The sequence below is a fragment of the Synchiropus splendidus genome, chromosome 5 (genome assembly GCF_027744825.2).
Source record: "Synchiropus splendidus isolate RoL2022-P1 chromosome 5, RoL_Sspl_1.0, whole genome shotgun sequence".
Classification (NCBI taxonomy): Eukaryota; Metazoa; Chordata; class Actinopteri; order Syngnathiformes; family Callionymidae; genus Synchiropus; species Synchiropus splendidus.
Genome location: NC_071338.1, coordinates 11,759,796 through 11,772,448, shown reverse-complemented (window position 1 = coordinate 11,772,448; position 12,653 = coordinate 11,759,796). Strand labels below are relative to the sequence as shown.

The following is a 12,653-nucleotide window of genomic DNA, read 5'->3' as shown; positions in this document are numbered from 1 at the left end:
TATGTGAAGAACACAAAAGGTTGGCAAGGACTCTGCAGCTTCTTGCTCTCCCTTCAGAGGAGATCTCTTTAGCTGTCACAAGCCACTCTACTAAGTTAAATGCAGGATGATACTAGTTCCTGCGAGTACGAAATGATTGTCCTGAATGTCAAAAGTCAAGAATGAAATACTGCTCCATTTTTACATTAGTAATGATGTGTGTCTGTAAATCCAACTTTGCAACGTTTTTTTTTCTTTTGTTTTACAAAGCAGAAGTAAAGTGATTTTGAAGACCAGACCTACTTTTCAAAAGCCAAGTGTCAATCCAGGATGATGGTGGAAAGTCACCTCACAGCGCATGTGTGATTAACCCGCAGAGAAAACAGATTTCCCAACTATGTGCGTGTTTCTCATACATCTTCATAGGCGTTGAGGGGGTGTGTGTGCAGGTACCTCTCCGGTGGTATTTAGAGCCTCCATTTGTGTGGAATCCAGCATCATTACCCCAAAGTGTTGCCAGCTGGACGTGCTTGGGAGTTCCCATTTGAACTCGATGTGAGTTCTGAAGATGGAAAGCCAGCCAGCCGAAAAACTCATGAAAATTTCTGGTTCCCATTCCGCCTTGATATTCATGAGTGGCCCGATCTGGCAACATCTTGAACATTTTCTAATAAATGGTGAGCCCCCAACAATGCCGCCCACGCTGCAACTGAAGAACATGAACGTGTCAATTCAATGCAAAATCCATCATACCGCCTTTATAATTGTATCTATCTGGTTGACCTGATATGCTAACCTGAGTTTTGTTTAGTTTTCTTCCCAAGCTATCAAGAGATTTTTTGCTCCTACAGTTTTCGTCATTGCTAAACCTAAACTAACCATTTTTAAGGAACTGCCGCAGCTGAAGATGTGTGTAATAATATATAACAACATTTTGATTTCTTCCCAGGTTTCACATCGTTTTGGTCTTCATAATAGGTAAATAACAATAATAAATAACTAAAAGTCTTAAAATGGTTGCGAGTATAACGTTATCTAAATAAGTGTTACAAAGTGTAGTGACTTATTCTACTTTCATTCAGCCACTAGATGGAAGTGTTGTTCTACTTTAGTGCCTCTGCAGCTGTTTCTGGAAGAAAGTCACTCAAAGACCAAGCTGACTGAGGAGACCTGCTGGTCTGATGGACCACCGATCCACGTGCTATTACGCAGGAGAGTCACAGTTATTGCTTGGGTTAGACAATTATACTGTAAAAGCACAATAGTCAAAACCATAAATTATGAGCGGTACAGGGATATGAAACGGAGGAGTCTTCTTCAATACTAATGAAGACCATATCACATAGAGAAGAGCTCAGAGAGTGCTGACCTCCACCAAGAAGCTCGTTTCCATCATTATATTACTGTTTGTGTCCTACGTGTAAAGAACATGGCAAGACCCCAGCCACTGCAATGGACATTCTTTGAACCAACCAATTTAATTCAGTCTAATAACTTTTGATTGAAATACATTCATAACTTTTCCAGTGAATTTAAATGCAAAAACAAGGCAAAAACACAGAGTGAAATTAAATGTCTCATTCAAGTACACCAACTAAACCGTTTCATTTTTTCTTCTGACAACTCAAATATCGCCGATTCACTGTTATAGCTTTAAATATGTTAAAAATGTCTTTATTTAAACAATGCCACATGGATATCACTGCTGCGGTCAGTTTCTAATATTTTATTTAGGGAAAACGACCTCAGTGCGTCCAAAAAAAAGACAAAACAGAAGGTACTTAGGTATTCATTGAATCGATAACCCGACATGTAGCCTTCAATCACGAGGGTGTTGATGTTCTCCGCCAGGCTGCAGGGCTCAAGTATCGATGGGGAAAAGGTTTTCTTTGTCGGGCTGGTGGTCAGCTTTCCACGGTCATTTCCGTCCACAAAAGGGGTATTTACCTTCAATATGGTTTGCGTAAGCTGTTTGGGAGACTCGGGGTGACTCTGTCATTAGAATGCAATTCAAAACCAGCTCTGCCATTAGTAAGAGGATGTTTCTTCTTACCGCTGGAAGAATACTACTAGGCGGGCCTGATGGGTGGTATGACTCACGGGCTGGTGGAGGGGTGTCCGCCAGTCGTAAGTGAATAATTCTCTCATCGGCACCCAACTGCACAGCACAAAGCTCATTTTATGATGGAAGAATCGTCGCGCTAATTACAGCGCGGTGACATTGTTCAGGTGGCTGCACTTTCTCTTGGTGTAACACGAACCGTTCCTAAATGAGACTAAATGCCCCGTGATTCAAACAAGTTCATAGCACTTTTCCCAGGGGGTCAACCCTTGTGCACTTTGAGCTGAAAAGCATCCCATTTGGCTCTCGCTTTACATTCAGCTCCTATTGACGACTGCGCGCGGACACACACACACACAGAAGCCTGTCTCCTTCTGGGCCGAACCTCTATAGACATATATGTTCATTCCCTAATTGGAGGTTCTCCTTTCAAAGACGGACTGTGTGAGTACGTGTTTAGAGGCGTCCTCTCTGTGCAAGGCATCTCAGCTCAGTCCATCTCCAACGCCAGAGGGGACAAAAGAGGTACCCGCTCCTCCTCTCAGGGCGAGGGGCCGTTGACACCAATAAATCCCCCCTTCCACTTCCTCTCCGGTGTGTTGGGGTTATGTCAGGAATTTCCTGGGTCCTATTGTCCACTGGTGCTCTGTTTTTGGTAACCCATCACCAAGCATTCTCTGCTGCTCACAGTGACCGCTCCCTCCCCCTTAACACACACACACACATACATGAACACACACACAAACACGTCCACACCCCCTGGGCTGTGTGTCCCCTGGTCCCTCACTCTGAATAGACCACCTCGGCTGAATACGACAGACAGGCAGGCGTCAGAACATCAGGTTCAGCAGCACAAGTCGTGCATGGCAGGCCAGAGGGGTAAATACAGCCAGTTATTTTCACCTGTTTGGTTCCCGCTGGCTCTTTGTGTGATGGACCATGAAAACAATAGTTCAAGTGTCTCCAGCGCCACCATCACAACACTTCATCTGTCTGTTCCTCGCCACGAAACGAGTGTTGCACATCACCAATCTGTGATGCACATCAAGATTGCTCCAAGAGCGCTCACATGTACTTGGGTGGAGCTATGGGAAAAGCAGCCCTTTCAAAGACTGTGTGACCGTGTGGTGAACACGGGAAAAAGCCTCGGCAATTTAACTTTGTTTCATACTGCTTATGTGGTGATATCATCAAGGTGATGCCAATGGGTAGCTTTGAAGGGACACCGGGAAAAAAGGAATGGAAGTCACCTTTCATATTGTGAAAAATAGCGCAGTTCCCAAAGTCGAAAATGTTCTGAGTTAATTCACGGTTAAGACTGGACAATAGCCTGTGAGCTCTCATGATCGTTCCAGACATTTCTCTTGTGCAGGTACTGTAGAGTGGTCACCACTGGTCACCAAATTTGTAAATGCATTTTAAGACAATAGTGTGTACTCAGAATTTCAAAACGTAAAATTTACACTCGCACCAGCATCCAATTCCTGAAGTTGGCAGATGACCACAACACCACAGGTCTCACCCAGGACAGAGACCGTGTGCAGGTGAAAGGTTGACAGGCAGGTACGGGAGATGTGTTGGACTGCAGAAGGTGCCTCACAATGCAGCTTTATGGTGGATGTCTACACGCCCCCATGCTGCATCGTCCCCCAGCACAGACGCCATTACCACCACGGCCCAGCAGACAGCGTCCTCTGCAAGCACTGGTTCAGTTTCCTTAGTGCAGTCACCAAGAAGCAAGACAGGAACATACGGCAAGAAACCACCAGAACTGGTGAGAGGATCATCTGACCCTGTCACATTCAACACTGATAACTGGACGGCATCAAACTTCACTGCAGACGCCTCTCTCCCCGCTTCCTACAGCTTTAGCACCAAAGCAAACACAGCTGACTACTACACAGCTTCTTCCCCCAGCCCATAAATGAACAGTTGAAAGAATTCTGTGCATTAATTCAGCTTGAACTCTTTGTGGGACGGACAGCAACATCTTTTGGAATCATAGGATCCTGCCAGGCATCGCCCAGGTGACTTTTACAAAGCTACATCTGTTGCAGTTTTTTGGTCTTTACATTGACTGGTTGGTGCTGGGATTGTTACATTACGTTACTCAGGCCACATGAAACTGATCACACTCGTTGCCCTAGGTTCAAAGTTTGAAGATGCCAAATAACCACAGTTGCCAAAACGTTCTGAAGATCCACTTGAATAGTTCAAGTCAAGATCTGGTGATGGTGGTTCAGTCATTTGGAAGGTTCAAAACTAAAACTGCCTTTTATTATTGATGCTAAAAATTCAAGTCAAAGTGTATTGGTTTACTGTACACATGATCCAATTGATCCTCATGAACCCCTGAACCGTCACCCATAGTCTTCATGACAGCCCTATATGTCACATAATGCATGGCCAACATCCATCTGCAAACCCGCTCACCTGAGAGCACAAACAACCGCGATATCCAAATGCCTGCGGTGTGATGGGTAGTGCGGCGTGTGTGTGTGTGTAGCTGAGACGCACAGGGTTAGTGAGAGTAGCCGAGTTGTACACGTTACGAAGCAAGGCGCCATTGCGGCCTAAAAAACTATTAGGCTCTGTAAATACACACTGTGGCGAAAGTAAACATTCTCAGCATGCCATCTAGGCGCACAGAGGGGTACTGGGAGACAGCCACTGGACAGAGGGGGAGGTGTGCATGTATATGTGTGTGAGGAGATGTGGGGAGGGGGGCAGCTAATAATCTAACAAATTCTGAAGAGGGATGCTGTATATCAAGATCAAGGTGGATTCAAATGTGCTGAATATCTGCTGCAGCGATGAAATGCTGTTGGATCTACTCTGCGAGAAGAAAACCTGATTTGTGCATCATCCTTCTCTCCGCGACATGAACAAGGCGTCCAAATAACGCGTGCAAAGGCGTAAAGACACACGCGCTGATGCAAAGGGACTATTTTCTGAATTTGACACCCATGCTGGCAGTAGGAGTAACCATGGAAACAGAGCTGGGAATATGTACTATTCCCAGCCACGCGAGTGCCACATCAGCCACAGCTATATTTTTAGCTCTTAGTTTGGGCTTACAATATCTGTTACATCTAATAAGAGTTAAACTGAGTAATCAGCAAGCATGAATACAGAAATGTGACTCTGATTAAAAGCATAGCTCGCAGGGTAACTAGGTTGTGAGCGCAGACGCTTGGCTCCTGGCAGAGGAGCGCTCTCCCGCACACAAACCAATGCATTGCAACCCTCATTTCCAGGCACGGCGCTTGAGGGCACGCGCCATTGTCAGGCGCCTTCAAAGAGAGTCCTGCAGTTCCTTCTGTGATTAATGCGCAAATTAATCTTTGCGGCATCGCATGAATTTCCTACCAGTCGGTGTAATTATCATAAGCCTCGCTTGTTGGTGATGACTGGGGTTTGATTACGATCACCTGTCATTTCACGACAGTCACCTGTTGTTCGGCAGCCAAGATGGACGTCGTGTTGATGTCGTGGTATGCCATGAATCCGTGTGCCCTCTGCCGCTGACTCCAGGTCAGGTTGGAGAGCGGCTGCGGCGGGGATGCTTCATCTCATGCTTGGCGCCTGCTCCCAGATCATTCTCACATCGCAGCAGTGGAGACGCTCGGAAAGTCGTTTGAAAACACACGCATCCAAAGCTCACAGTATGTAGTAACTTTGCATGTCACATGGGACGTTCTCGCTGCCGCCTTACGCTCTCATACACATGCACATGGAACATTTCTGAAAGCAACGCTGGATGTCTGCAGCATAACGTGAAGTAAAGGATTTCTGCTCAAAAGATTAAAATGCACGTGAGATACACATTTGTTATTGGGACTACAATCTATGCAACGTCGATGAGCTTTCACTTGTGATCGAGACAGCTATCAACCGGAGACCACCAGGCAAAGTGGAGTGGAGCTTCAGGATCACGCCGCCAAACATCAGAAGCCTTTTTGTGTTTGCCGCACACAGATTATTATAAAACAGCACACATTTATACGCACACACACACGCGCGACTCCAGACACCAGAAGCAAGGCTTGGTGGTCTGACGGAATGCTGGGTATCTTCTGTACGGTGTGTGTGTGTGTGTGTGCGTGCTCTCGCTCCCCTCAGTGCTTCATCTAATACCCTGTCATCATCAATAACCTCAGCAGTGCTGACTCACTGGCTTTTACAACCATGGGGTTTGGGCCTTAGCTGCAGCCACAGCCTCTGTCTATGTGTCTGCACACACGCGCACGGCTCAGACGGCTCACGCGTGCGCCTGCAGTTGATTGTCTCCATATTTACAACCAGCTCACACACATACAAACTCAAGCCAGTGAATATTTGCTCTGAATGAATCAATATCTGACTGCTCCTAGTCAAACGGTGACATCATTCAACCTTTTTATCGACACATTCACCTGACTTTTTCTGATTCGTCAATATTAGTTGCCATTTATTGGCAAAAATAGCGTTTTCATTTCGAGTTCTGAGGTCATTTCAGCGCATGTACTGTACTTTACCCCTTTGTATTTTCAAAGCTGTAACACAGGGTGATGACCTGGACACCGATGGCGTCATTGATGAAGTGGTTCCTTCAGTGCATTGTGCATTGTCCGACTTGTCGATGGCAAGTGATGCAGTTCCCTGACACAACAGGTCAATAAAGACCAGCCTCATCCCACATTTAATACGCCGCCTGTTGTGCACCCGGGTAAAATCAAATCACAAACAGTGTGAAGTCATCAAGATGCAACATGGCTGCTCCATGAAAAACCTGCAGACAGGAGTCTCTTCACAGTTGCTCATTTGAGGATTGGAGTATTTCCCTCGGTGTGAGAATCAAACCACACTGTCCACATTTAACCGTCAAGTGTGAGACATCTAAATTAACTCTCAAAAGCTCTCTATTTCCAGAACAAGATTAATTTTGTCGAGGTGCCAGAGATTGGGAGCTGGAGCAGCCTGATCAACTAAAATCTACCGAAGTGCCAGGGACATCACAGGCCGATATAAAAACATATAATGAAGTGTCATAAATCTGCAGACGTCTTTATCTCAGACTCTATGTCAAAAGTAAATGTGTCTTTTTTTCTAAATCATATCATTTCACAATAATTTGGGGTTAATCATAGCACAACCATGTTGTGATGCTTGATCCAAACTATTATAAAGTTGTTCTTGTCATTGATTTAAGATTAACATAGAGGGAAAATCAAGAAACAGCAGATCTTTTCCTTTCTTTTATCTATCTACACAGCCTTGAGTGTCACGCAGGGAATACTCACTTCCAAAAGCCGTACGGAATTCGGAAGACGTAACTGTATCTCCATGTATTTATGAACTGAGTTTCATGTGCAAAGGTTTTAATTCCATCCAAAGGCAGCACAGTTGTTTAGCAGGTAGTCAAGTTGAAAGTCAAGGTTGTGATGCCCCAAGTTTTTTTTTATCTACTTATTTATTTTCTTTCAATCTCCACATGCTGCAGGTGTGACATGCAACATTTTGTATCTGTATAAATGTGCATTAATGCTGAGCTGATCCAATAGTGAAAAATGTTTTTGAATATACCGCAGTTTATATCATGGAAATGCTCTGTGTGCACCATCTGCACTTACTAAAATAGGACACTAAAAAAGTGAAGGGATTGCTCTACAGCATATTCACTGTATATGAAAGTAAAATAGAATCCGGTTCCGCTCAATATGAGGTGAAGCTACTGTCAAACCAGGACTGAAGATGAACCCATGAGCAAGAGTGTTGGGTATATTATTCATTATTCCTCCAAAGGCCCGCTAGAAGCGCCCTCCAGGTCCCCACACCCCACTTCGAGAGCCAGAGATCTGACTGGCTGGCGAGGTCGGTGTCTGAAAGGTGCGCACCTCGCAGGCTGGAGCCAGGGCGGCGTATTGCCTTTCACACGCTTCTAAAATACTCTCCGGGCAGAGCCTGAAAGGGTTACTGTTTCCCAAAGTGCCTCATTCTGCGCAGTCGAGAGGGGGCGGCTGAGTGGCGCCGTCGAGTCAGAGACGCACTTTCTAAAAACCCCGAGACATCATCAAGAAAGAAGCTGACAGTGAGGAAAGCAGCCCCTCTCGCCCCCTCCTCCTCCTCCTCCTCCTCCTCCTCCTCCTCCTCTGTTGGCAGCGCTTCTTCTCCTCCGCTCACCAAATCCTCTCAGTGCTTCTGTCACAATAACCGGGCGGCAAGTGTCAGCTCCAAACACGCGCACGCACGCACACACACACACGGCTGTTGTTGCGCACCCAAAATGCGCTCAGCGGCTGCTTTTAGCTCTCAGACATGCAGTCATGGGTCTGTTAAAGTCGTTGATTGTATTTAGGGGATAATATAAACACTGTAAAGCCCGGTGCTTGGAGAGATTGAGCTGACTTTGATTCCAGGACTCGCGTCTTAATTGGCCATATCTGTTTAAGTTGCAGACAGCATCCGCTCTGCCTCCAATTAATAGTCTGCTAACGTCAAAAACAGTTGACCATTGTTTTATGGGCTTTGTGTTCCTCTCTTTCTCTCCAGGGCGGTCAGACTTGCACAGGCGCCGGTCTGCTCCATTCCACCTCTGTACAAATACCTCAGTGGAACTTGTGTGGAGCGTCCAGAGCGCAGACCCCAGACGCCCCTGTCTGCCTCCTACACTGCGCACACGCTGGCTTCTCCATCATCCCACGCTGTTTGAAAACCCCGAAACATATTACACTCGTTTGGTTAGGCGGAGATGGAGGACTCTGCTCTTACAAACCATCATGTGGAGGCGCAGGGGCGCACATCATTCGAAAGCCCCCCTCAAGCTTTCGAGCGAAATTGAAGGCGAGGAATGGACTGAGCCCCTCTTGTTGGGGTTCATTGTGAGCACGTGCTCCCTGGATTCCCAAACACACTGGCACAAAAACGTTATCGGAAATGAATGATGATCAAGTTTAATTTGCACACACCACCTCAATATATACAGACTCAAAACCACATGGATTGACACTAACACATGATGAAACTTTATTGCCACAACCATAACAGGTACACCAATGCTTTTTTTTTCTTCATATTCATTTATTGACTTTTTTTTTCGTATTTTTTGAAATATTCAAGTAGACATCTCCCATATTTTTTTTCTGGTATACTCTGCTATTCTCTTTCCTCTATACTCACAATCGTTAAAATAATAAATAAAAACATACAGATTTGTGTATTTCTACAATACTATGTATTCAAAAGAAAAAAAAAGCTGAGTTCACGCCTTTATATATATCTTTAACCTCAACTTTTCTTTTTACAATTTATTATTATTGATATTAATATTATACAAAAAGAAAAACTCTAGGCAGCATTGCAGTGAAATAACAGTCAATGTTCAGTTGAAAAAGAAAAAAAGACACAACGTTCACCTCTTGGAGAGGAGTAGCTTTTCATGGTAAATAAAAATATTTTTAAAAAAGGAAAAAAAAAAAAAAAAAGCTCTTCCTTTCGAAGTGCTCGTGTGATTCCCCCGCCCAAAACAGTCCAGGGTTGAGATATAATATGGTCCTGCTTCAATTAGAAAAAATAGCTGCATTCTTTTTTAAATATGTACAATGTTGGTATTTCACTTAAAATGCTATATAAAAAAATAGATTTGCTATGGTGCCCACCTCTGTCGAGAGTTAACAGTGCAATAGAAACTGTATTTCCAGTCCAGCTCCACTACTTCCAGTGGGAGAGTCAGCACGAACACTTGCACTCTGAGATGATCGGGTATTGCACCTGTATCCACGTACAGTATTTCTGTCTTAAAAAACCTTGGCAATACCACCGCAGGAACATCTTGTTGATTGACTTGGCTGGTTTGCAAGACATCCCTTCTGGAAACGAGCAGGAACGCTCAGAGAAACAGTTCCCCTCCTTGATGTACCGCGGCCAGAACCTCACACCCAAGTCCTTCCACGTGTAGACCACTGGACAGTGCGTGTAGGTCCACAGCCACTGCAGAAATTTCCTGCGGGCTTTCTTGCCCACTTTAACCCGCTTCCCGTAGGGGGTCTCTGTAAGGTCCAGCTTTCTAATCTCATTGGGCATTGGCCCCTGCAGCTTCACCTGGTTGTCCGAGCTGGAGACGTTAACCAGCATGGGGGAGGTGATGGACATGAAGTTGGGGTCAAAGTGACTCCCGAGTTTTTTCCTCAGAGTCCTCTCCACCAGGTCCTGCTCTCTGGGGTCGTACTCCGGGTCAGGGTCCTCCCTCAGGTGTGGCACGGGGAGGTGGTCACTGGGGGATGGACGGACACGCAGGTAATGCTGGGAAACTCCGAGGTGAACGCACACCAACGCGTAAATGAGCAGCGTTTGAGAGAGGCCCATCATTCCTTGTCTTTCACGCACCTTCTCTTCAAAAGCAATCAGTTCTTTGCTCTGTCACTGTTGCAATGACACGCTGGGGGCTTCATAAATAGTAGAAGTCCAACCAGCAGCACCAGCACGCGGCCACACTTTTAATAGACCACGTCTGCTGTGATGGACGTGGAGCGCAGTAAATATTTGCTTGTAACTTTGTGGGTCTCCCTCTGGTGCGGAGTGTTCAATTAAAAAAAAAAAAAAAAAAAAAAAAAAAAAGTAAAATTCCCTTCACGCTCTCAGTCCGGCCTCTCCCCGCTGCATTGGATTCACTTTGGGTTTCTATCGGTTGTCATGGCAACCACCAGCGACTGAAACCCTCGACGAAGTGTCTGCACTGGATGACAGCAGCCGAGCAGAGAGCTGCATGGAATGAAGTGCGTTCAGAATAGTTCCAGGGAAGCAGAAAAGGGGAAGTTCGCCCCGTTTATAAAGTCACTCTGTCTGAGCCGGCGTTATTTTTACGCACGGGTTTTTAAAACTTGGCTGTAACGTCGCTTGACGCGCGCTGGTGTGACAAGATCCCAGGACGCACAATCCATGTACACAATGTCTCTGTGAGGTATTTCCAGCCGTGGATATGCGCACCTCTCTGAGGCTCTTCCAGAGTTCGCTTGAAAGTGCGCTCTCAGCTTGTGCCTCACTGGCAGTCCATTGATATGAGCAGATGTTCCCAACTGCAGCTGTTTAATATTCCCACTTGCAGTCGGCGCGCGTTTCCAGAAAAGCTCTCTCCGGAGTGTCCTTCACTTCTGCGGCGCTGGATCCATTCAGAAAAGCTCCACGTGACAAGTCAGTCCCAAAATACGGGGGACCTTTTTGCGCGCTCGCAGCAAACTTCAGTCCTGCGGGAGCGTCTCTCTTTCGTCCACTGAAGAAGTCCCAGTCAGTCGCTGCTACTTCACAAGTCTGAGAGACTTGGCGCTGTTGAGGCACACGGCGTGTGAGTGCGTCTGTAGCGAGAGCAGCTCGGTCCCAAGTTAAATATCCCCCTCCGACGGTACAAAGTGTCAGAGAGGCCTGCCCACCCCGGCCACTTTAACTATGATTGACAGCCTCCCCCCACCCGCCCGCCCCCCTCCCGACACAACGTGGAAAATGTCAGCCACAATCACCGGGATCAACTGGGTCCTAAAGCGCCGCTTCTATCGGCCATCCGCGTGTGATGTCCCGCATCACGACCTGCGCTTCCTTCACCTCGCAGGCTGATTTGGGATGCGGAGCCATGTTTGAAGTGCAGCCGGTAATTGGTTCAATACTCCTCTCCGGACTGTGCTGCGCCTGAACTTTCCCATGAAGTGGATGGGAAACATCCAGGGGCTTGTCCACGGAACACGGGCATCGCATTCCACCTTTGTTCATCAGGACTTGGGTCCACACAGGAACTGGACCGTTGAACCCCGAGGTCACAAAATAGGCGCATAATTGCGGCTATAAATGGTCATGGATAACTAAACGGAGCTTTTCCCATATTAGGCGGTGATTATTGGGCATGCTGCACTCTTTGCTCTGATCTGGTTCATGCTGGTCACCATGCGAGGACACTGACACTGTATAGATCCCATGACCCGCTCATATGCCCCCAAACTTTCTCCAGTGAAAATAGCTTCTCAAGCACAATATACCTAGTGTAACATGTGAGCTGCGCTTTTACATATCATCCCGTTGCGACTGTCATCTTTTTCATCATTTTTCATCTTTGATCCTGGACTTGTCCTGCGCAGTGGTCACTAGAGGGCGTCGATCCAGCGCAGTCTGGACCACATTCTCTCCCTGCCGGACGGAAAGGTTTTTGGGAAGGAGAAGGATGGAATGTGCGCTCACCCTTGCGAAGCAGCTCACGCTGAGCAAACCACCATTATTTCATAATACAGGGCCTATTGTGTGAATATGTTACATTTGATTCACAGTGCGAGATTAGCTATGAATCAAATGCTTCTAATATGAGACATAAAAGATGACACACTTGGGGTCTGTGTATGAACATCAAATAAGCCAAAAGGTACCTTTCTTTTAAATAAAAAGACAATTTTTACATAATGCATAAAACCCATTTCACACAGGTTAAGGAATATTGACTGAATTGATTTAAATTACGGGGATGATATGACAACTTAGTATTTTCTCTAGTTCAAAAACATATAGCAAATAATCGGTGCATTTGTTTGTGTCTGTCCTGGATCAGCTATTCACATTGTCCACTGCCTCATTACCTCCGAAGTCAATGACCCCATAG

General features: G+C 46.0%; 1 protein-coding gene across 1 annotated transcript; it reads right to left on the bottom strand.

Annotated features, from left to right (window-relative positions):
- Nucleotides 1-8,986: 8,986 nt before the first annotated feature.
- On the bottom strand, nucleotides 8,987-11,358 carry nog2 (noggin 2). The gene has a single exon (XM_053865774.1). It carries the CDS (start codon nucleotides 10,385-10,387, stop codon nucleotides 9,749-9,751), a length of 639 nt encoding a protein of 212 aa, XP_053721749.1. The 5' UTR covers nucleotides 10,388-11,358; the 3' UTR covers nucleotides 8,987-9,748.
- Nucleotides 11,359-12,653: the final 1,295 nt, after the last annotated feature.